Source organism: Cydia strobilella, chromosome 7, assembly GCF_947568885.1.
Source record: "Cydia strobilella chromosome 7, ilCydStro3.1, whole genome shotgun sequence".
In the NCBI taxonomy this organism is placed as follows: domain Eukaryota; kingdom Metazoa; phylum Arthropoda; class Insecta; order Lepidoptera; family Tortricidae; genus Cydia; species Cydia strobilella.
In genome coordinates, this window is record NC_086047.1 from 3,971,144 (window position 1) to 3,996,472 (window position 25,329).

The 25,329-nt window shown below is 36.7% G+C and overlaps 1 protein-coding gene across 3 annotated transcripts in view; it reads left to right on the top strand.

Moving 5' to 3' along the window:
* LOC134742952 (polypyrimidine tract-binding protein 2) overlaps window positions 1–25,329 on the top strand; it is a 610,485-nt gene that overhangs the window by 267,590 nt on the left and 317,566 nt on the right. For 2 of the 3 annotated variants that reach the window (XM_063676180.1, XM_063676181.1), the window contains exons 1-2: window positions 1,982–2,086; window positions 21,913–22,031. In XM_063676180.1, the coding sequence (XP_063532250.1) occupies window positions 22,023–22,031 (9 nt within the window). In that variant the 5' untranslated portion in view covers window positions 1,982–2,086; window positions 21,913–22,022. Of the gene's footprint in view, window positions 1–1,981; window positions 2,087–21,912; window positions 22,032–25,329 lie in introns of those variants that run through there. The other variant, XM_063676174.1, reaches the window with a different exon arrangement.

Sequence of the window (25,329 nt, forward strand, 5' to 3'; positions counted from 1 at the left end):
GTCCGTACATTAGCGCACAGAGAGACGCACGATAGCTAAATGACATCATTCTGATATCATTGTACGTTCGAATTGGCCTTTAAGCGGTATTGTGTGATGTTTAAGAATGTTGCTGTTGCTATGCAAACAATAGCCCAAAGGGTCTTGTTCGGTCAAGCTTGCATTTCGGTTGCATTCGAAGCATTTGGATCGACGATAGCCAGTGACCTTGAATACCCAGACGAATGCACACGATTCGACCTAAGAGCGTTTTCACATTGTTCGATCCGATATCGGATGTAGGATACTACATCCGCGTAGTCAGGCCGCGGGGGCGCGCCTGGGCGCCGTCTTTAGCGGTCACGCACACTACAGCTTTATGCTTACACATACGCACATAAATAAATATTATCGGTTCGACAGCTGATGGGGGGCTCCGACATGGCTGAATTTATCGGAAGCGCCTTTCCGATATCGGATGACGGAAGGCGCCAATGACAAAAACAGCTGCAAGAGAGTGCCATTGGCATTAAGTTCGACTTTTTTGCGTTATTTATCGTTTTTTAGTAATAATGATTTATTATATGCATAAATAAATACAGAGAAACACATATATCTTACATTCAACATTATTATAGAATAATATTAACACCAATAAATTGCTCTGATAATTAGTTTAAGATAATAATTATATATGTAAATAATATTCATCATTCATAAGTGCTTGTTGCTAGACCTACATGAATAAAGTATATTTCAACTTTGAACTTTGCATCAAAATAAGACCAAAACCGTAACAAAGTTGTTTTTGTTTTAGGTTCCAGGTCGTATGGCGCTTAACTGTTGAAAAACTTAAACAAACATGTTTTTAAACGTATTTTTTCTAAAACGATTTTGAATCGGGTTTTAAGTAAACATGCATCAACGGGCGATCTTTAACTGCACAAACTTTCGTGTTTATTCATGGTTTGCTTTGAGAAGATACATTTTTAAGCCTTGATTGCATGCTTTGTGGTATGATGGCGTAAACGTACTCGTGCCGAACAAAAACTGTTTTTTCTAACAGGCCAATTCGAACACACTGATATTTTTTGAAGCTCCTTCATAACTATTTGGTAACATGCATATTTTTCTGCACATTTTAGAATTTGAAAGATAATTTATACGAAGAGGAAACGTCAGATGCAGAAACATTCTTGTAAATATCATGAAAAATACTGATTTTGAAAAGTCTGATTCATGAATTAAAAAAAAGATTGTGTAAAAATATATTGACTATATATTATTGAGTTTACTTAGATCAGGATCTCTAGAAGAGTGTCTTATGCATAATTAAACCGCAGTTTGACTTCTGATCCTTTTAGAAGGTCTCCCAGGCTTTAAAAGACCTGATGTTGCCAGGCTGAAAAGTGGTGCCTTTCGCCCCACCTCCCCCCCTGAAAATCCCCTATAAAATGTTCATAGTTTTCGAAGTTCTAATGGTTTGAATTTTTTTGTTATAATTAAGTGCTATAACATAAACCGTGGCATATAGAGGAGTTTGACGGAGCTTATTTAGACGGCCGAGGTTTTTAGCGAGGTCGTCAAGTAATAAGTTTGTGGAGCTGTTCATGCCAGATGGCCAGGTTGAATAAGTTGCAAATTCCAATGAGAGTAAGTAGGTAGTGGTTAAATATTGTTAGAAAAATATTTTAAAATATTTTGTTGTATGTATGTATGTATGTAAACACTTTATTGTACATAAGACAGATTACAAACACAATAAAAGAACATAAATATATACAATGTACAAAGGCGGACTGGTGTGTTGTGTTGTTGTGTTCGCTTCAAAAACACACAAACTTACGAAGTGGTAAAATATTTATATTAAGATATTTTTTTTATTGAATCAATACTGCAATAAAAGTGAGCTTATTATTGAAAATTTATTGTTTTCTTGGCTAAATTACATTTTCTGTAAGGGTTTTCATCAAGCAAAACTTTATTATCTGTATTGTTTCAGGTTGGCGCAACTATGATGTCCTGTCCTCTCCCGCTGCCGCTACTGCCGGCCCTGCATCCCCAGCCAGCGCTCGCCTCAGACTTCCCTATCCACATTGGAATAAAGGTGAATATCGCTCAGCACAACATTAAGGCGGTTATCACACTTGATGCGTTTCGCACGTCGCTATAATACGCGCAAGGCGTTGTCTCGCTCCAACAATGGAGCAACGTGCAAATCGCATCCAGTGCACTGTTAATTGTCAAAACAATTCTGTAATATTTCTTATATTTTTTTTGTTTATATCTCGTATTTTCATTACTGATTACGCCGTTGTCATCGTATTTTATGAATATAGGGCCATAAAAGCTTATGCTAGACTTTTACACTTCACTTCGATAATTTTCCTTCATAAAAAAACTATAAAACGGTCGTAAAACTATTTCATGAGTGAATTTTAGAAAATTAAAAGGATGCATTTCTAAATTACGACAAAGAGGAGGTATTTTTATGTTTTTATATTAAAAGTGGTATTTTTAATCTCCAAACTTATAGACCGTTTTAATTTGTGTCAAAAAAAGGAAGGATCTGAACGCCATACGATACGAAATATGTTAAGAGGGCGTATCTTTTGAGTGCTTGCGCCTTTTTATTGAGAAGGGGTAGAGAAAAGCACCACTCACTATGTTCAAAAACCTTCTTCATTTTCTTGATTTTGCAGTCAGATGGATGCCGAAAGTATGAATTTTACGTGTTTGCCATTATTTCTACAGAACACTAAAATTTAAGTACACTGATAAAATTTATAGTTTTTTAATTATTTATACCATTTCAAATACACAATAAACAAAAATGAATATCGTTGAACCAGTTGTACAGTGCCTATGCCAATTCAATTATAATATATATAAAAAATATACTTATTTCCATCGAAACAGACAAATGCAAGTGATTAAAAACACAATATGCCCAAAGACAAGTAAACAATCTTTTCATCTCCGTTAACGAGAAGCGACGTCGCCGACAAAAAACGGGCAAATATTAGTGCGGTAACATTAAATAACAGGCATTATCCCCGTACAATATAAACGTCGCAACCTGCGGCGTTGTATGTAATGCCCGCCTAGTTCAAGTGAGCCGAAAGCTCGACCACCAGTCTAAGATAACATATAGCTGTTACGGACCTTAAGGTCATGGTACGCTGGCTAGTTTTAGAAGCTCGCCCGAGGGTTGGAATAGATGGCCTTCGCACAATAAGCGCTCGTCGGGTAATGGCTGTCCATCCGTCATGCTAGGGGTGCCACCTAAATATACCTATTTATTTAAAATAATGATAAACAATTTATAAAATCAAACGCGTGCCGATTTCAAAAAAGTTTTCGTAAATAAATTATCTCGAATTAAAATCATTTTCTTTTAAAGTCTAACATATCTAGAGTCGCGTAAAATAATTTTTGTTTTATATTTAGTTTCTTTAGAGTCATGGTACTCAAGGGATGGACGAGTATAAATAAAATAAGATAATAATAAAGAGGGCTAGCGTGTGGACTAGCCCAATCCTTCTCGCGTATCAGAGGAGACATGTGCCCATCAGTGGGTCGTATACATATAGGCTGAAAATAAGATAAATATAAATAAAATAAAATAAGTATTTATAGAAAGTTGGCACTCATTTTTTACGACGATAGTCATAGTCATTTATTTTATAAAGCCAATTTACAAGTCAGTTGATAAATAACATCAAATTACTATACAGTAAAATTAACCCTTAAATGCATAAGTGTAGGATGCAGCCTACAAAACAAAAAGATTAATTTTATACATAATTAGATCAAATCTATTTGTTCCTATATATTTTAATAACAAAACTTCCGTGAGACACAGACATATTAAATATATTAATTACGGGTCACTCACGTATTTAAAACGCAATACGTAGTACGTGAGTGATTCTTAATATATTTAATATGTTCCTATATTCTGTTTCTTTATTCCGTAGACTAAAATGACATTTTATGTGGTACTAAGAAATGTCATGTCTTACACATGAAACGTCATTTTAGTCTACGGAATAAAAAAACAGACCTTATATATTATTTAAATAGTACAGTTTGACATACATCGGCAGCAACGGCGACATGCGAACGTCACCCATAGAGTACAGCGAAACGTGCAGCCGCTGCCAGCTGTCAGAAATGACCTAACCTTTATTTTGTCTCCCGACTGGGGTTTGTCCGGCCCAGCCTTGGCTTAGTCAATAAATTAATTATGACATGCGGTTGTGTCAACCCTAAGCGCTCCGACCGCATCGAAGCGGTTTTTTCACAATCGATATTTGTATTTATTTTGCAGTGATTATTAGGCTCGAAACCTGATTCACGCTAAATTACACGTTGTATAATAACGATATATACTTATACCTCTGTAATTAATTTTCACCTTCAATTTAATTTTCAAATATAAATACAGTAGATAAAACTTCAATAAGACGAAATTTTACTTTTTCTTGAATTTGGTTATTGTGGCTAATTATGGTAATATGCCAAATAATAAATAAATAAATATTATTGGGACAATATTACACAAACCGACCTAGCCCCAAAGTAAGCTCAATAAGGTTAAATATAATATATAATTATATAATAGATAGGTTTAGGTTAAGTGTATACATTACACGCGTAAAATTAAACGAGCTACAAAATAATTAAGCTGTTATTAAAATTTCCTGATTATTTTACGTGAAACAACTAGCGGAGGCGGATTTTCAACGTTACCTACCTATTTACGTTGTTACTTATGAGGTTATTATTGAGAATGAGATTATAATAGTCTGAAATTTTAATAACTTTAAGTCCCTCCTCCATTAACTCATGGTAGAAATACGTTAAATCGTAGTGATACGTCGACTTATTTAAAAAAACCTTAACATTAATTATTAAAAATAAGTTTATTCGGCGAATTAATTTATATGTTTATTTTGATACACTAGCAGCTCTTGGAGCTGATGCGTGTATATCGAAGACCTTGTATTTTATTTTGCACTTATTAAAGTTTTAAAATGTGTATACAGTCTATTTTTGACACAAACAAACAACAAACGACAACATGAAACAGGTTTTTCCATTAATTTCTTTCAAGGATCAAAAACCTAGATCAGATTATTAGAAAATCCACAACATTTTTGTTTGTGTGTAAAAGGCGAGTATGTTTCTAAAACATGAAATACAACAATATTTCTAATGGCAATAAAATTAAAACAGTAAACATTGTAAAACGTCAATAATAAAATTCTACATAGTCTCAAACTTTTCAATTATTTAGGTACGCCTAAAAACCCGAAAACTATTTTCATAAACGAAATCTCCGGTTAATAAAGTAGTCATTTTCACCAATTGTATGTAAGCGGAGATTTAAAAGATTTATTTTAGTACATACGCAAAGTATTGGAACAAATATTGTACCTACATTATTAATAAAATTCCACACAGGCTCAAACTTTTGAATAACGCCTAAAAACTTGAAAAAAAAAAAACCTTAAAAAAAGAGCCCATAAACTAAACCTGTTGTTAAATTGTCAAATTCGCTAATTTGATGTAAACGCAAAAATAACATGTATAGTACTAGATAACAATACTAAAGAATATTGAAACAAAATTCCCCATAGGTTAAACTTATCAATAACGCCCAAAAACTCTAAAAACCGTTACCATAAACGAAACCTGCCGTTAAGTAGCCAAATTCGCCAATTTTATGTAAGCGCAGACTTAAAAATAAAGTAGTTTGACAACTCCCTGTCCTTTTTGCTACTCGTTCTATGTTTTAAGTCTAAAGTCGTTTAGTCGCAAGTACGAAAAAAAAATTAATCCACTTCGGCCCTCCCCGTCGAGTTTCAGGCAACTTAAATTGCGAATACATCAAAGCTAAATAATATTAAGTAAGCAAAAGAATATAAGGTAACTTTGAGAGCCGAGACTGGATTAAGGTGGGTTTACACTGAATAAAAATTAAAGAATGTGATAAAGTTAAGTGTATTTATTTTTACCCGTGATAGCGAAAGAAAACAATACAGCCAAAGGCGCTTTTTAGACATTTAAATTAAATATTTTTAAGCATGTTTGGGTTGGGATTGTCGATTGGATTTACGCACAATAATATTTTTGTCTTGGCTAATTTTTTTAAATGCAATTCGTTTGCCTTGTTTATACTTATATTATTTTTCTAGTCATTATTATTGGAGATAGCCTTGCAAATTTTATTTGAGTAATTAATCTCTTCTTTCTCATTAAATGTAATGCTCGTGCTCAGTGTTCTCATGCATAATAAATTATAAAACGAAATTATAAAATACCTCTCGCACGGTTACGTCTCTTACCGTTTTACATACTAAAAATAGCTTCATAGGTGGGCGAATCAACTTTTTAGTATTCAGGAGCCTCCTCATTGCCATGGTTACGGTTACTTAATCCCGATTTTGTGGTATTTTAATGTAACAAACATGTATTTTTGTGGTTTTCACTATAAAACTCCCGTGAGACTCAAACATATTAGATTATTTTAAACCGGGTCACTGACGTATTATTAGTTCGAATAGCTCGACATACTAATACGACTTAATAATACGTGAGTGACCCGGTTTAAAATAATCTAATATATTTTTGTGGTGGTTATAAACCATTTCCATGGTCCAATGTACCAGTCATCTTAAGCCTAAAAAGGGGGTCAACCTCGGAATGCGAGATAATAAGCTGGAAACTCGTATACACCTTCGTTATGACGTATTTAAGGTTCTCTTAAAAATCTACGCATAGATCGTGTGCGCGTCAGAAGTTATTCAAGGTCAAATGTCATACAAATCGGTTTTTCGCGGATATCAAGATTTCTATAGCTCCGGTGTTATTTATATGTAGGAAAGAGTCGTAGAGCATACAATTTACGACAAGTTAGGTAACAAATATTTTTTCATGTGATGAGACGTTTACGAAGATATAGGGCACAGAAAGCGTAGTGATCAGACATACGTACTCCGAGGTGAAACCCTTAATTTAACTGGGACATTAACATATTAACAATATTTATTTTAACAAACTATGCCAATATTGCCCCTCGGACAAAGAAACAGAATAACAACACAAAATAAAAAGATACCTATATATTCCAGTATTTTTATTTATGTATTTTATAGGTAGTTTCTCAGGTTTTTCGTTGTTTGTGATATAAATATCTCAATTATTCTCTATAGATTCAACCAATAAGATCCAAAGATCTAGTGAGTCTTCGGACCAATGAGTACCTACTTATATATATTTGAACATTATATTTGTACTTGTGCAATAAAGTTTAAATAATTAAATAATATAAAAAACCGGACAAGTGCGAGTCGGACTCGCCCTCCTAAGGGTTCCGTACTTTTTAGTATTTGTTGTTATAGCGGCAACAGAAATACATCATCTGTGAAAATTTCAACTGTCTAGTTATCACGGTTCATGAGATACAGCCTGGTGACAGACAGACGGACAGACAGACAGACGGACAGTAGAGTCTTAAGCCGTTTTTACCCTTTGGGTACGGAACCCTAAAAAGTAGATCTACCCAGTTACCTTCAGTGTGCACTATTACCTAAGAATTTACCTCCGTCCATAGAAGCGACGTCACAGTATCAATATTTGAGATGAACTTTTACCCAATTGCCTTTGCAAGTTAAACCGTCTTAATTTCTAAGTATTGATTCGTATACCAAGTTTAATTGGTTCCCAGTTTTGAGGCGTTTGCCTCATTTATCAGAAACATTTCAAATTGAAGTCCATTTCGAAGCTACAAAATCACAATTTAAAATATAATTTTGTCGAGTCTGTCGCTAATTTATTTTGTTAGTTTTATATCTGACGTTTCGACGCAGGTTACAATGGTCATTTGTGGTGGTGGTCGTTTTAATATGTGTTCAAAACGAAAAAAAAACTGTATTAAGGGCCCCACTGACTATCAGTCCACCGGATGATATCGGTCAAAAGAACACTGTCAGTAAGAACAAAAATTTGACAGTTCCGAACAACTGACAGGCCGATATCGGCCGGCTGACTGATAGTCAGGACAGATCGCAACTTGAAAATGGAAAGTTTTAGACAAAACATTACATTGAAACAATTGACAGTCATGGTTCCCATACTATGCTTGCAATCTTGATTCTTGGGAACCAGTGAGAATCCTTTATTCTCCATATTTTTTATACATCTCTGAAAAACAAGGATACATATAGTTTATTTTTGTATCCAGTGACATATAACGAAGCCATACGATAAATAAGGATACAGAACGCATGATGGTAAGCGGTGACGTAGTCTACGAACATTTGCAACTTCAGAGTTGTCACATGCGCGTTGCCGACACTAAAACTATACGCCGTCGTGTCAAGGTCGTATTATGACAATATCTATTCAAGTCGAGAATTTGAATCTCGAATAGACCTTTTGAGAATTTTGGAGGTTGTAATGTTGTTTGAGTTATTAAAAATTTCAAGTTTTTGTGTTAATTACTGTTCTGATCTATGTTTATTTTGCTTTTGTTTGAAAGTAAGAGACATTTTCAATAATGAAGAAACCTGTATAATATTTTTAAAGAAATTCAGAAGTGTCTATGATGTTCCCAAAATTCCCAATCCACATTGAGAGCGTGTGAACTATATTCTGCGAGGTATATCCCAAGGCTTATTATTATTTTGAATCTGAGTGTTCTCAAAAAAATATTTTGTTATTTAATAAATGTACGGTTCATTATCCAACGTCATCATCATTTTGGGTAAGGTAAGGTACGTAAGATACGTTTTTTTTTGGCTTTATACTTACTAGGTTCGACATAGCATAGTTTGTGTTCCATACCTTGTTTATCATTACTAAAAAAAGGACGCTTCTCACGAATAATTTCGTACAATGGCCCGCCTGTTCCTAAATATATAATCTTTATGGGCATTTTCACTTAAAAGTTTTACTTTTTTTCGAAAATCCATCAACTTTTGGGTTATTTCTACTCAGAATCACGAGGACTATCGATTTGAAAATAAGAAAAAAAATGTCCCCAAAATAATGACAGTTTTGTATCGCATTTTCACATTACAGTTACAAAACTGACACCCAAAATTTGTATGAAAAACTGGGGACACTTTTTTTCTTTGTCTCATTCAATAGTTCCGTGATTCTGAGTTGTTGAACCCAAAAGTTGATGGTTTTTCGAAAAAAAGTAAATGGTACCATTTTTTCTGAAAACCCCTATCGCACGCGCATAACGATTGCTCTCCCAGTCGCACAGGTCATTGACCGCCAGCGTCATGGGCGAGACAGCAATATAATTACGTGCGTGCGATAGGATAGGAACAGGCGGGTCATTGTGCCAAATTCCCCGTACTGAGCGTCCTTTCTTTATCATTAACTTCTTATACATCATATCGTTTCTCACACGGCTCTTCTATATTTTCCTTAGTCTTCTGATAAAACAAGATACACATTAATTATCCATTATTATAATGCGCCATAAGATCCTAGCAAACCTGTTTGGTTAAGTCCGATAATGCTAATCGCTCTAGTGCAGAAAGTTAAAGTAAACGTGCATTATACTACAAACCGAGAGGCCAATTCTATTTAACATTTTGATATGTTTCTTACCTTATTTTGATACAATCTTTATACCTCTCGAGTCGAATGATGGTCCCTATGACAGTTAATTTTTAGGGTCCACTGTCCGTCTATCTGTCTGTCTGTCAGTCTGTCTTTCTGTCCGTCTGCCTGTCACCAGGCTGTCTCTCATGAACCGTGATAGCTAGACACTTGAAATTTTTACAGATGACGTATTTCTGTTGCCGCTATAACAACAAATACTAAAAACAGAATAAAATAAATATTTAAGTGGGGCATACAACAAACGTGATTTTTTTGCCGTTTTTTGCGTAATGGTACGGAACCCTTCGTGCGCGAGTCCGACTCCCACTTTGCCGGTTTTTTATATGGATTAACTGTCGCGTAAAATGTCTGTAGACATTTTTTGAAAGATTAATACATTAATTTATTTATAAATGTAATATTAAAATAAAATGCGGTTATAATATATTTTTTAATTTTTTTTTAATTAAGCCCAACCAAAACAGACTCGAAGAAACTGTCAAAGGGACCATCTTTCGACACGAGAGGTATAGTCATGTTATCTGCTATCTCACGCGCAAAAATAAGCGCGAGCGTGATGCCTTATGAGACGACTCCTGTATTCCGTGAGGACCAATCAGCGTTAGCGGCTCACGCTGATTGGTTCAGCGGCGTACGCTTACTCAAGGTCGTATCAAAATAAGATGGAAACCATATCAAATTGTTATAACAGAATTGGCTTGCAGGATCGCGGGTGTGCATAAGTTTACTCATTAAAGACCAATTTCCTCAAACGTACGTAAAACATGAAAAATTTGTAGAGAAACTCTTAAGGTAAAGTTTTTAAAGAGTTTGTTATTCAAACACTATCGTGTCAACCTAATTTGCTGTGTTGATTCAATTTTCGGTGCCATATTTCAGTAGTCACGGTCGAGATTTCAATTCATACATAATATTTGAATAAATAAATATGCATGAAACCAATTTATACGGATACTTCAATGCTGCTTAATCTGAAAAGGTCGTAAGTCCGTCATATTTTAATGAGTTATACGTCATTTTGAACAATGTTGTTTGGAGAGCTGAACCACAATATCAGCCTCATTACCGTGGCGCCCGGTGCTACGGCGTAGAGGCGTAGCGGCCTACGCGGCGCTACGGAAGTGCTTCGTGGCTATGGCTTTATTGTTCCATGCCAATTGCGACACCTTTGCTTGTTTACATTTTGTCCTATTCAGTACATTTTAGTTACGACTTGTGACATGCCGCTTATAAAACCGTTTTTAGGGTTCCGTACCCAAGGGGTACAAACGGGACCCTATTACTAAGACTTCTCTGTCCGTCTGTCTCTCCGTCTGTCTGTCTGTCTGTCTGTCACCAGGCTGTATCTGATGAACCGTGATACCTAGAGAGTTGAAATTTTCACAGATGATGCATTTCTGTTGCCGCTATAACAAGAAATACTAAAAAGTGCCGAACCCTCGGTGGGTGAGTCCCACTCGCACTTGTCCGGTTTTTGTGTCCCATAGTTGGCTGCTCGATTCATTCCCCTAACAGCATTTATACGTCATTTATGACGTCGCTGACGTCATTATGAAGCCATAATTACGTCATAATTACGTCATTATGACGTCGCTGACGTCACTTTGCTACCCGTTTTGGTTCATATTGACATCGGATTGAACAGGTACACGATAAGTGAAAAGATGTAATAATTAGACAGCTGCCATAAGTGTTATCAATTGTGATACAAGTCAAGATTTGTTATGTTCGAATTATACTGTCTCCAGAGCGTATAAGCGATTTTTAAACTACATATTTTTGCCACGTCGTCCGTATAGATATTTGTGAGCATGTCATAAACAAAATTATAATTAGGTTACATCAGATATAGCTGGTTTCGTTAATTTGTCGTGTCCACACCGCTGCAGGCGTTGTGTGGATACTCCAATCAACGAAGTTGGTTTTTTTTTTCCCTATTTAATGAGAACTGGAAGAAAGTCAGAAGCGCACTTCAGGAGAGGTTAGGCACCTTTTTGTAAGCTTTTTGTTTTGCTCGCAATATATGTCAAGGTAGGTGCAAGGATTCATTTCAGAAAAATTACGAAAAACAAAAAAGAAATAATAGTATTTAGTAGCTTTTTGAAAGGGAAATATAAAACCATCTATTACACAGGTCTTTCATTTTCATTTTCTTGCTACCTAATATCTATTCATTAAAACATTTTTAGTTCTATTATAACATTACAGAATAGAATAGAATAGAATAGAATAGAATAGAAAGTTCTTTATTGTTTATCATTTTTGTTACATACAAATATGTCCGCCAAAGGGGTGTGTCCTTAATGTAATATGTCTTAAAGATCTATACATTTATTTTATGTCGTGTAGCCAATTTACGGCTCTAACATTACAGGATGAAATTCAGAATTTTGACAGTACTTGTAACACGGCCTACCATGCTAACTACCTTTAGTTACGTACCTATTTAAAAGCGTAAACATGAAACTAGTTGTTAAATTTTGGCTCAATTTATTTCGTTTTTTACCCGAATTCCTACATGTTTTGGTATTTGTTTTAATATTTATTTTTACATTGAAATACATATATTATAATAAGTTTTCAAAAATCTTATCATACCGTCTTTATTTACTAGACTAACTAGGCAGTGAGAGCGACACGCAAACGCCCCATTACAGGCTCGTGGTGTTAAAAATTAATTCGAGGAAAGGCTGTGAGGCAACAGGAGGGACACACTTTTGTGTCTATTGTTGGTAGCAGTTATATCAAAGAGCAGGATTTTGCAATACAATACAGTAAAACCCGCTTAAAGGGCCCATTACCAGTCCGCCGGACGATATCGGCCTGTCAGTTGTTCGGAACTGACAAATTTTTGTTCTAATTGTCAGGCTGATATCGTCCGGCGGTCTGGTAATGGGTGGGCCCCTTAAGAAAATTCTGAAGGGTTCACGCCAAAAACGCGTTTTAAGCGGGAAAGCGTATGAAAACAAATTGCGAGGACTAGTGTAAAATACCGAATCTTTTTTTGCACATTAATATACACGTAATAGGTATGAGTACAATCAGCATCAAATATACAGTTTAGCTAAAGAATAAGTGCATTCGCGACCAACCACGAAACCGCGAAAAATTTTTTACCCTCCCATAGAAAATGGACCAGTCAAAATGTATGAAACAGCCAAATTTTTTTTCGTAATTTCGGGGTTGGTCCCATAGTCAAACTCAGTATAATCCCAAAACCTCGCTGGAAACGAGAATGCACTTATTTTTTAACCTCCCTGTATAGTGACGGCCAAAGTGGCCAAATATATCATAACACACCTTTGTTATGTTACACAAATAATGATGTATTCTGATGTACTTAGCCACTTTGACACTAAATTTAGCCTTCACTAACCATGTGATACTTACTGTACTTACGAGTAAGTGATATGCATATTAAAATGCTTATGCGAGTCAAACATGGAATTTCACAGTTTGTAACAAAAATAAGATTAGGTCATGTCAAAGAAGTATGGAGAGAAGTATACTGAATGTAAAAATAATTCAAAAAATATCGCATACAATAATTAAAACACCTTTGTTACCATACAAATAACGATGTGTTCCGATGTACTTAGCTACTTTGACACTAAACTTGGACGTCCCTAACCATTTGACACTTACTGTACTATGGATAGCTGCATCCTTCCATCACTGACTTAAATATGCGAGTCAAACATGGAATTTCACAGTTTGTAACAAAAATAAGATAAGGTCATGTCAAAGAAGTATGGAGAGAAGTAGGTCCTGAATGTAAAAAGAATTCAGAAAATATCGCATACAATAATTAGAAAGAAGAAAAACTCGCAGACGCCCTAGGTCACTGTAAGAAAATAAAGTGGCGTTGGGCGGGACACGCCGCTAAACAGAAAACCGATGGAATTACAGACTGACCACTTGGAAGGGGCCATCAGGTACAAGAAAACAAGGCAAACCCAAAGTGTGATGGACTGACGAAATAATGAGACTGGCTGGTGATCAATAAATAAATAATAATAATAATAATAAATAGCATAGCATCTGGCGTAGCATCTGGTCAGTGCCTGTGGAACACACGGAGGGCGGTTGGATAGACGTTGTCGAACGTGAGTGCGAGAACATCGAACCTATGGGGGCTATCACCATCAGCCCCGATGACGTAAGTTGTGCCATTCGTACGACCCAGAACTGGAAAAGTCCTGGACCGGACGGATTGCACAACTTCTGGCTAAAATGGTTTCGATGCTCGCACGCTCGGTTGGCAACGCAGTTCCAACAAGCCCTAGAGCTCGGTTCCCTCCCACCTTCTCTAACAACTGGTGTAACATTCCTGCTCTACAAGTCCGGTAGTACCACGGAAGCAAAGAACTACAGACCCATCACGTGCTTGCCTACACTTTACAAGCTCCTTACATCCATTTTGAGAGCAAAAATTAACGCGCACATTGTCGCTAACAACATTTTGGCCTCCGCTCAAAATGGATGTAGGGTTGGGTCCCGTGGTACTAAAGAGCTCCTCCTCATAGACATGACCATATGCCAGCAAGTTCGGCGGAACAGGGGGGCCCTCTCGGCCGCCTGGATTGACTATAAGAAGGCCTATGATTCGGTGCCTCACTCATGGCTGAGAAGGGTATTGGAGCTGTATAAACTTGATGCAGCTTTAATATCCTTCCTAAGTGCGTGTATGAGGCAGTGGACCACAGTCCTTCGTCAACCAGGAGGTGGAGATGACCGCCCTGGCCCGCAGGACTTTATAAGGATCGAGCGAGGAATATTTCAGGGTGACAGTCTGAGTCCCCTGTGGTTCTGCCTAGCTCTGAATCCCCTCAGCACCCTGCTGAAGGATTCAGGGTTAGGTTGCCAGCTTCGGAGAGAGGGTGAAGTCATTTCTCACCTTCTGTACATGGATGACCTCAAGCTATTTGCGCCAAATAACCAAGACTTGATGGTGCTATTAAAAACCACAGAAGTTTTCAGTACCGCCATCAGAATGGAGTTTGGTGTCGATAAGTGTGCGGTTATGCATGTACAGCTGGGGGAGGTTGTAAATTCAACAAATTTACAACTTCCTGAGACAATGTCTTTCAGATCTATCTCTGAATCAGAAACCTATAAATACCTTGGTATGTCACAGTCGTTGGGTATTGAGGGCGAGGGTATTAGACGGTCGGTGAAAGAGCGCTTTTTCAGTCGGCTCACAAAAGTCCTTAACAGTCTTTTGTCAGGAGGCAATAAAGTGCGCGCCTTCAACGCCTGGGTAATGCCCATACTCATATACTCCTTTGGCATACTAAGGTGGACTCAGACCGAGCTGGACGCCCTGGATCGGAGGGTCCGTCTACTACTCACCACACACCGTATGCTACACCCACGCTCGTCAGTTATGAGATTGTACATCTCACGGAAGTGTGGAGGTCGAGGCTTCCTTAACGCCAAAGATCTCCACAACCGCGAGGTGTGCAATCTCAGGAATTATTTCCTTAACAACGAGTGTGGGATGCATCGTGATGTGGTGGCAGTGGACGGGCACTTCACGCCGCTCTCCTTGGCAAACGAGAACTGGCACAAACCTGTGGTACAAAGTGCTGCGGGCCGCAAGGCGGTATGGGAGAGTAAGGTGCTACACGGGCGGTTCTACAAGGCCCTCATGGGACCCGATGTAGACCTGCTCGCGTCGGTGAACTGGTTACGATTCGGGGACCTCTTCGGAGAAACCGAGGGTTTTGCCTGTGCAATTGCGGACGAAGTTATGATGACGAACAACTATCGGAAATATATCCTGAAGGACGGTACGGTCGACATTTGTCGGGCATGCCGCCGTCCCGGAGAGTCACTCAGGCATATCATTTCCGGTTGTTCTCATCTTGCTAACGGCGAGTACTTGCACAGACATAATCTCGTAGCCAGGATTATTCACCAGCAGCTTGCTCTTCTATACGGCCTTGTGGACTGCGAAGTACCATACTACAAGTATGTACCTGTGCCAGTTCTCGAGAATGGTCGTGCCACGCTCTATTGGGATCGATCTATTATCACTGACAGGACTATTGTAGCCAATAAGCCTGACATTGTGATAATAGATCGATCGCAGCGCCGGGCCGTGCTCGTCGACATCACCATCCCCCATGATGAGAATCTCGTGAAAGCCGAGAAGGACAAGTCCAGTAAGTACCTAGACTTGGCTCACGAGATAACCGCCATGTGGGATGTTGATTCGACGATCATTGTCCCGATAGTCGTTTCAGCGAACGGTCTCATAGCGAAGAGTCTCGACCAACACCTTGAGAGACTCTCGCTAGGTGGTTGGATCAAGGGTCAGATGCAGAAGGCGGTGATCTTGGACACGGCGCGGATAGTCCGCCGGTTCCTCTCTCTGCGGCCCTGACCACCGGCAGCTTGGGCCCTGCCCCGCTGCTGGCGGCACCCTAGGTTAGGTTTTTTATAATTTGTTTATATGTATTTTGTATTGTTTTGTAAGTGTTTTTATATTTTACTTTTATATGCATATTATAAAAAACCTAACGTAAGAAAAATAATAAATAAAGAGAATAATAATAAAACCTAGCATAAGAAAAAGAATAAATAAAGAGAATAATAATAATAAATATTATATTGCCATTCCTACACAAATTGAAAGTCCCACGGTAAGCTCAAGAAGGCTTGTGTTGTGGGTATATATAATACTTATACAAATACTTAATTAAATACGTAGAAAACATCCATGACTCAAGGACAAATATCTGTGCTTATCACACAAATCAATGCCCTTACCGGGATTCGAACCCAGGACCATCGGTTTCACAGGCAGGGTCACTACCTAGGCCAGACCGGTCTTCAAATAGACGTCAAAAATCAATGGAAGCACAAAGCTAAATAATAGAGACGCTTCCCAGGTAGCAAAATGACGTAAAATGACGTCAGCGACGTCATAATGACGCCATTATTACGTCATTATGACATCGCTGACGTCATTTGACGTCATTTTGCTACCTGGGTTGGAAATCACTAGAGGAGGTCTTCACCTTCGAGTAGCGTGGGGTTCTTACAATATTAGATATTAAATTTTAAAGCAATGTTAGGATGTAGGATAATTTTGTAGAAATAAGTTTAGTTAAATATGTGCAATCTGTTTCTAAGAAATATAAGGCTTTTGTATTTTATTTATTTACTTACTGTACTTACTTATATCCATTTAAAAGGCAAACAAAAACTCATATAAGTCCTCATTTCACCATTTCCACAAGTGAGTTAAAAGAGCCAGCGCCATCAATTGTCACGAGTAATAAGAAAGTTATTGGGAGGACCTTATTGGAAAACTTCAGGCTCGTTACGGTGGCACATGAAAAAATAAAGTTGTCCTACGTGGCACAAATAAGACTTAACGACTGTAAGAACTGGGATTACAGTTAGGTGATATCACGGAGATATATCTCAATAGACCACTCAAAAGCGAAAAAAACTTTTGTGTTAAGGTGTACCAGCCATAAAAAAAATTGTCTTACGAGTACGTCGCCGTCGCACAAATACTATTTAAATATTTTCGGAAAACACGATATCGCCCTGATAGTAGTAAAAAATTGGAAAAATTCCCGTAATGCCAAATAAATAAACTTACGAAAATTATTCTGAACATCATCAGTTCCACTGTATTATTTAAGTAAGATTTTTGTTTAAATGTTTTTTTCGTACACACGCTCTACGCTCTACGTACAAAAAAAAATACCATGCATATTAAAAAAAACTCCATTGTTTTAATCAAACAAAACACGGCTGTCAGTGTCCACGTTAACAACAAAAGAAAGGCGTAGCGTACCGGAAACGGCCGGGCGGCAAGACTTCCGGATCCGGCTTGAGTCGGCGCGAGCGGTTTCCGGCGCGCGCCGATCCCCGCCGATTAAGTAAACTGTTCGACGCCGATCTGGTTAAGCTTTCTGTGAATTTTCTATGACAGTTTTTACAACTTGTAACTTACATCTTGCAAAATGATTACTCGTACAATTAATTAAGCGAGGATTAGACTAGCAAAACTTGCATGCAATTTAAGTTACATTGCCGACTACTAAAGTAAACTGTATTCAAAAGTTTGATCAGATACCGCAATGTAACGAAAATTGCATGCAAGTTCTTGCTAGTCTAAACCTCGCTTTAGGGTTGGTTAAGGTTGTAAACCTTTAAAATTAAAGTACCTATACAGATGTCGCTAGTGACGTGTCACGGTTACAATGGGATCATACACATTTTATAGTATTCTTCGCGCGCACTCGTTCGCGTTCGCGATGTGTTTTCTGTAGACATCGCAAATTTAAGGGAATCTAAAGGGGTCCACTGACTATCAGTCCGCCGGATGATATCGGCCTGTCAGTTAAAACAAAAATTTGACAGTTCCGAGCAACTGACAGGCCGATATCGTCCGGCGGACTGATAGTCAGTGGGCCCCTTGAAGCTAATTTTTACGCTGCACCCTTACAGGAGGGACAATTTTTTTCAGTAGGTACTTTAGACTCAAATAAATAATATATAAAGAACACTAAAGCAAGTTATTACGCTTCCAGAAAAACCTCTAAAACAGGAAGGTAAAGTAAACGAAACATTCAGATTTAAGCTAATGTACATCGCTTGAAAACTTAAAATGCTCACGAGGGAAATTTTAGTTTATGAATAATTCAACTTCTGCTATGTAAAGCTCCAACAATGTATGGAGTCAACAAACGCCCACGCTTCCCTGGATTCGTCGCTATTAAATTTTCAAAACTTGAAATAATTAGGGTCAGGTACAACAGAGAATAGCCTACATACATAACTAATGTAAATTTGATACAAGAAGTCAACTAAGCACTACTTTATATATATGTAGGTAATTATAACACTCATACGTACAGCCGCCGCCGCCTTCAAACCTTCAAGTTTTTTTCAAGAAAAGAGCGTACTGCCATCTTAAATACCGGCAACGCACAACCCCTCTGGTGTCCATGGGCGGTGGTAATCGCTTACCATCAGGTGATCCGTCTGCTCGTTTGCCTTGCCTCCTATATCATAATATATATATATATATATATGATAATATATATATATATATATATATATATATATACATATATATATATATATATATATATTATGATATGTATATATATATATATGACGAAGCGCCAGGAGGCTCGGCGGAACGCTTGTCATCACTGAGTAACACCTCACGAGTGTTGGCATCGTCACTTATTTTTATCACCCATCGCGATATAAGGGTGGGGAAAACGCGGAAATAAAAGCACGTTCTACACGTTTACAACTCACTGATTTTATTTAAATACACTTTAGATCGAAATAACATGTGATTGACACAATAAAATTGGATTAGGAGCCAATAGGTTAGAACACGTGCACCACCGTGCGCAGCTGTCAACAGAATGACCGCTGCCGATCGGTCGGCGCCATCTTGCTACCCTATTCGGGGGAAACCCGCTCCTATTTCAATACTACCTTCAACATTTCCATGACTGTCAATGTCAACATAATTTCAAAGATACCCCGAATATTAAAACAATCAACACTCATAATATTTTGACGTTTAAGCAATCAAAACAAACAACTGTCAACTGTCAATATGATATCAAAGATACCCTACATTTTAATGACAACCATAATATTTTGACGTTTAACCAATCATAATAAACATAGTTTGATAACTACCATCTTTTACTATAATTTTACGTTCAATTAATCAAAACAAACTACTAAATAACTAATATTCGTAAGTAATCTAAAGATAGGCACAAAGGGGGCGCAATATTCGACAGCGTGCCGTCATATATATATATATATATATATATATACACATATATATATAACGAGTCTTGCAAAACGAGGCGCGCAAAAATATAAGATGACGCGCTAAATTATTTTGTCAAGACTCATGATTATAGGTAACTAAATAGTATGTTGCCCCCTATTTTGTGATTGTATATCTATTTTTTTTTTATGTTGAAGATACGTAAAATAAAAACCATCTCTCAATGATATACGTAAGTATATTAACGTATCTATAGGTACAGTCAGTTGCAGAGAATAAGTACCCGCCCTGTAGAGAAATTTGTATGCAAAGGTGCTAAGCTATTAGTATTGCTGACTGTACGTTTGAGTATACTCAAACGTAACTTTTACATGTTTTTCTTATCAGCCATACTCTGAAAGAAATAAGTCCAATCCCATAAAAATCGACTATTCCATGGAAAATTTATGATATACGATATGATGAATGAAATGTATGAAACATATGCTTTTTTCGCAATTTGGTTGTTCAGCATGACCTTACATTATTCATCTCCATGATAGTTAGACGTAATAAAATTTCCCTGTATTAAACTAACATTTTAAATTCTCATTGTACTCTGTAACATTTTAAATTCTATCGTTCCAATTTGCAACTCTGTCAGCATTTTATCGTCTCAAATGCCTAACTTCTTTAGAGCAATACCCGATCAAACATCGAGGTAAACTAATTTCGTGCGCAAACTCGAAACCTCGTTTAAAACGATAAAATGAAAAAAACTTCCAATATCCACATCGAGCCAACTAAACTGGTTACCGATTACACTGTCGATTTAACCCTGTAGACTAGGAGCTGGCCCCGGAAACTGGTACAGGATAATGAGAACAACGAAACCACTATGATTAGATTGCTATAAATACTATCATTATTAATAGAACCGGGCGTCTAACAGTTGTTCATCGGTGGAGGTCAGAGTGACAGGCTAGCAAAGTATTTATTAAAAAAATATAGTACGTGAAAAGTGCTGAAGATCTTTATTTATCGCTAGAATAAACAACACTTCGCATTATTAACGAAACAAAAACCGCAGGCGAAGAATTATAAACAACGTTGATTTGATAGGTGCACTTTAGTGAAACAACGATATATTGGTAGAGTTAGACCAAGATAAGTCTGCAGCGATATTGATAGCACACGTAGTGCATGTGTTATTTATACGTCATAATTTCATAGAAGTTTGACGTTTAAAATAACACTTGCACTGCATACAATATGCTATCAAAATCGCTGCAGACTTCTTGGTCTAACTCTAGTGTTTTTATTTCTTATAGGTACGTTACCCATCCCTAATATAGGAAATGACCCTTGTTTCTATTTCAATATATAACTATACCCTTAATAGGTATAACACCACAGCACACCCAGAACTAATCCAGTAATAAGGATAATATCGCAAACTGTCTAGATGATAAATTTTCCGGGATTAGCTCTCCGTCTACTAGTTCGCTTATGTAAGTTAAAAGATATGCGATTTTGCTTATCGGCGTTTTCGCATTTTCCTTTACATGGTAGCTAGTTGGTTCGTTAGGAGCTTTGAAAATAATTTTCCGTGTAGTTTATACTGTAAGTAACATAACAATGGTTTATTTAGTGTGGGTTTATGACATGATGAACGAGTTTTTTTGATGTTTAATTATAAATAAAATAAATAGATTTTTTCTTGTATGTATATATGTAAATGTCTTGGAGTATCTTTGATCTAAATTATAAGTTAGACTTAAAGACAGACAGGAGATATTAGTTTAGATTGTCGAGCAAAAAATCTACCAAACAAAAAAATAAGTATTAGAAATAATTTAATAGGATTTTAGCACAGTTAAAATTAAGTGGCAGCTACTCGTAAAATCCGCTCGCATGACAAATCTAATGAATGGAATATGAAATTTATAATGTGTGTAGATAGCGATTTAAGTTCTAAGCACTAAAACACTGATGACGTCATGACTACAAAAAATTTAAAAAGATTTTTCGAAAGTCAGAAGCAAAGGGATGTTCACAATTTGTGGAACTGTTATCATTATTACAAAAAAAATGCATTAATTTTTAATAAAAAATCGACTTTCGTTAGTTCGTGTCGTTTCGTTAGTTTAGTGTTTAAATTTCGCGCAAAAAAGCTCCAACCTGTCACGTGATCTTGATGACGTAAACGATGTGATAACAAACTGCTGTCAGTGCCAGAGGACCACCAGGTTTGACAACTTGTCTGTGCGTGTTTCTCACACCGTGACGTCACGCGCTCCGATTTGCGTTTGCAGTCACGTGATGCTGGGCATTATTTTAAATACTTTTAATTAATTTATTACGCATATTTACACTTACAAAACATAACTTTTAGGATTCTAATATACCCTGCTATGGTAAAAACATAACATTTTATATATTCTTGATTCATGTCAACATCCCTATCATCCCTTCACCACCCAACACAAGCATTAACGTATAAACTTGATTTTCAGGACCCGCTTTCTTCCTGAACTCCGCTGGAAGAAACGAACTAAAAACTAGTTACAAATACAAAAAATCGGTGTCAAACGGACCTATAGCTGCCGCTACCGCATTACGTGAGATGGTCAAGGTAATCAAACAAAGTCATGTATGGAATCACCCTATCCCAGCCAAAGATTCATTAATTGTATGAAATATGTAAAGTCTGACCCGAGGGCCACAGAGGGCGCTCCGAGCTTGCAACTAAGTACATAATAGCTGGACCACGAGTTGATACTTGAACTTTTCCCACCCAAATTTCTAGCTATTCTACTTTTTTATAATTTTATTATCAACACTATCGTTGTTGTTATTCAATTGTTTTTTGCTGAATCGCGTGGGGAAAAATGCGAACAAAAAATTTCCTACACGAAATTGCCGAGTTTGGGGAAACGATCTAAGTATATACTCGTACTCAAAACAAATGTTTGGCGGTCACGGCAACCACGAGTTGGCTTTTGATATTTAGGTACGTTAGCGATTGCGTAAACTCGATCGCGGTCCATCTCGCTGGCACTGATGTATTGGTGCAATAGAGAGAGAATGCGATTGAGTTCACGCAGACGCTAACGTACCTAAATATCAAAAGCCAACTCGTGGTTGCCGTGACCGCCAAACATTTGTTTTGAGTACGAGTATATACTTAGATCGTTTCCCCAAACTCGGCAATTTCGTGTAGGAAATTTTTTGTTCGCATTTTTTCCCACCCGATTCAGCAAAAAACAATTGAATAACAACAACGATAGTGTTAATATTAAAAAATAATAATAAAGTAGAATAGCTAGAAATTTGGGTGGGAAAAATGTGAAATTGACGAGTGGGGAAACAATCTAATACACTCGCAGTTTCGTGAGTCGAACCTGTAGGGCTAAGATGATCGGTTTTTATCTTCTGTCATCATGCCTGTCACGTTCTAACAAGTATTGGGAAAGAACAGTGATAAAAATGCGACCATGATACCGCCGCAGATAGCTACTGTAGATAGCGATTTACTACGGTAAATCTGGTTGTCAAAAGTTGACGTTTGGCAATTAAGCAACCACAAAATCTATGACAACGTAAAGCTATCAATTTGGGGGAAACGATTAGGCTTCCTTTCCACTGAGACGGTGATAAGAGACGTGCGGGAATCAACCAATAGCGATTGTTGTAATCCAGCGGAGCGGAGAAGGGATGTGAATTCTACGCTCATCTCCATCTCAGTGTAAAGGCAGCCTTAGACTTTACATATTTTCTACTGGCAATAGTTTTTTGGTCAAGCTAACTATCCGTGTTGGGACTCACTTTGTAAATAAACTCACTTACCACTCACTCGGTGTCTGTTTGTCACTGTATTGTAATTGTAAAATCTAATTGGCTGTTCTATCTGTGTAATGTAAATGCTCTATAATGTTCCGGATTCATAACTAGCTGTAAAATGCTCTCATTCCTACATCTTATAAAACAAAAGTCTGTCTGTATGTTCGCGATAAACTCAAAAACTACTGAACGGTATTTCATGCGGTTTTCATCTATCAATAGTGATTCTTGAGAAAGATTTTGGTGTATAATTTGTTAAGGTTTACCTGTGCGAAGCCGGGGCGGGTCGCAGGTACTAAGGTTATAAATAGCTACTCAGATTTACCAACTATCATATGATACCTACATACTTAATATAAAAAATAAATATCGAAAGAGTCGAAACGGCTACTAAAGTTCGAGTCCAAATAGTACCAGTCTTGTAATTTATTTATGCATGAGAAAACAAGAAACCTATTTGGTTTTTTTATTTTATTGTACAATATATCAATTGTTTATTTAACAGTAAAAAATCGAGTGACAGAAAATCTAAATTTCGTAAGTTTTGTTAGAAGCGTTTCGTGAGTAAACTGGGTTGCCAGACTTAATAAATAAAAAATAAATAAATCATTTATTCTGGCGAAATTAACCCTATTTTTACATTAATTCTTCTGCCAAACTGCAAAACAGTTTGTTGGCAGAGGGTAGTTTTAGCTAATTAGTTGCCTAGTTAATTATTAAGTACATAGCCTACATAGGTACATCCTATTGCTTACGGTGGTAACTTTAATTTAATTTTATATAATAAACATTTTCATTTGATTTTTGACCATCATTTGTGACTTTTGTATTGCATTAAGACAATGGGTCCCATACAGACATTTGATCCTCAAAACAAACCTTATCGACTGATACCATTAATAAAAAATTGTCAAAAACAATTGTAAGTTTGTTACATTACTATGAAATTTTAATTGGCATTCAAATTAGATAACAATTATTTTGTCACGCAATAAAGTCGTTTTATGGGTTCTGTAGTCATTTCGTGGTGTCGATTAAATTAATCACCATATACATTTTTAAGACATCGTACTAATTACTATTTAAACTGCTAAGTTAATGGAGTTTCTGATTATTACATGTCATACTTACCGAAATATTGATTATTTTTAGCTATGTAAAAAGAACTTTGCAAATAAGTTACCGACGAAAAATCTATTCGATGAGTTTTTTACACTCTGTTTTGTTTTACTTCTTATCTGGGGGCACGGCAGTGCCTCCGCCAAGTCGAGCAATGCAAAGAGGCACGGCCGTCCATCCATTTCTCGATTTATTTATTTCTCTATTGAAAAAAGTGCTGTTACACAGTAGGTTTCTCTTTAGAGAAGATTTTATCGTTCTTAAGAATAATGTTATTGCACTGTTATAGAAGTTCTATGGCCTTCCGTGTCTATAATTCGACCGTCTAAATAATAGCCTTAAATTTTATTATTCCCAAAGTTACCTGCTTATCCATACTAATATTATAAATGAGAAAGTGTGTCTGTCTGTCTGTCTGTTACTTCTTCACGCTTAAACCGCTGAACCGATTTAGTTGAAATTTGGCATAGAGATAGTTTGAGTCCCGGGGAAGGACATAAGGGTAGTTTTTATCCTAGAAATCATCCTTTAAGGGGGTGAAAAGGGGGTGGAAGTTTGTATGAAAAATCGATAAAAAGCAGATTGGATAAAAAAATAAGCTGCCTAAATTACTAACTCCACGCAGACGAAGTCGCGGGCAAAAGCTAGTATTATATATGGCAAAGTTAAGGTCTATAGGACGCCAGGATCGGTTTACAACTTGAAAGATTTGATCTAAACAAAGGAACATAAGTACCAATTAATAATTAAAAAAAGCATCTTGAATAATCGGTTTATTTTTATTACAGTATATCGATAATGTAGAATGCGTAATAATATTTTGCAGTAGAAAATTAATACAACTTTCAATCGTAAATAGGCATTCATTATCACAAGTTATTAGATAGGTACTTATAAAAGTGGCTTTATACTATCTATTAAATTTTAAAACTTTAATGCCTTTTAGACTATACGAGTATAACACTTTTAAA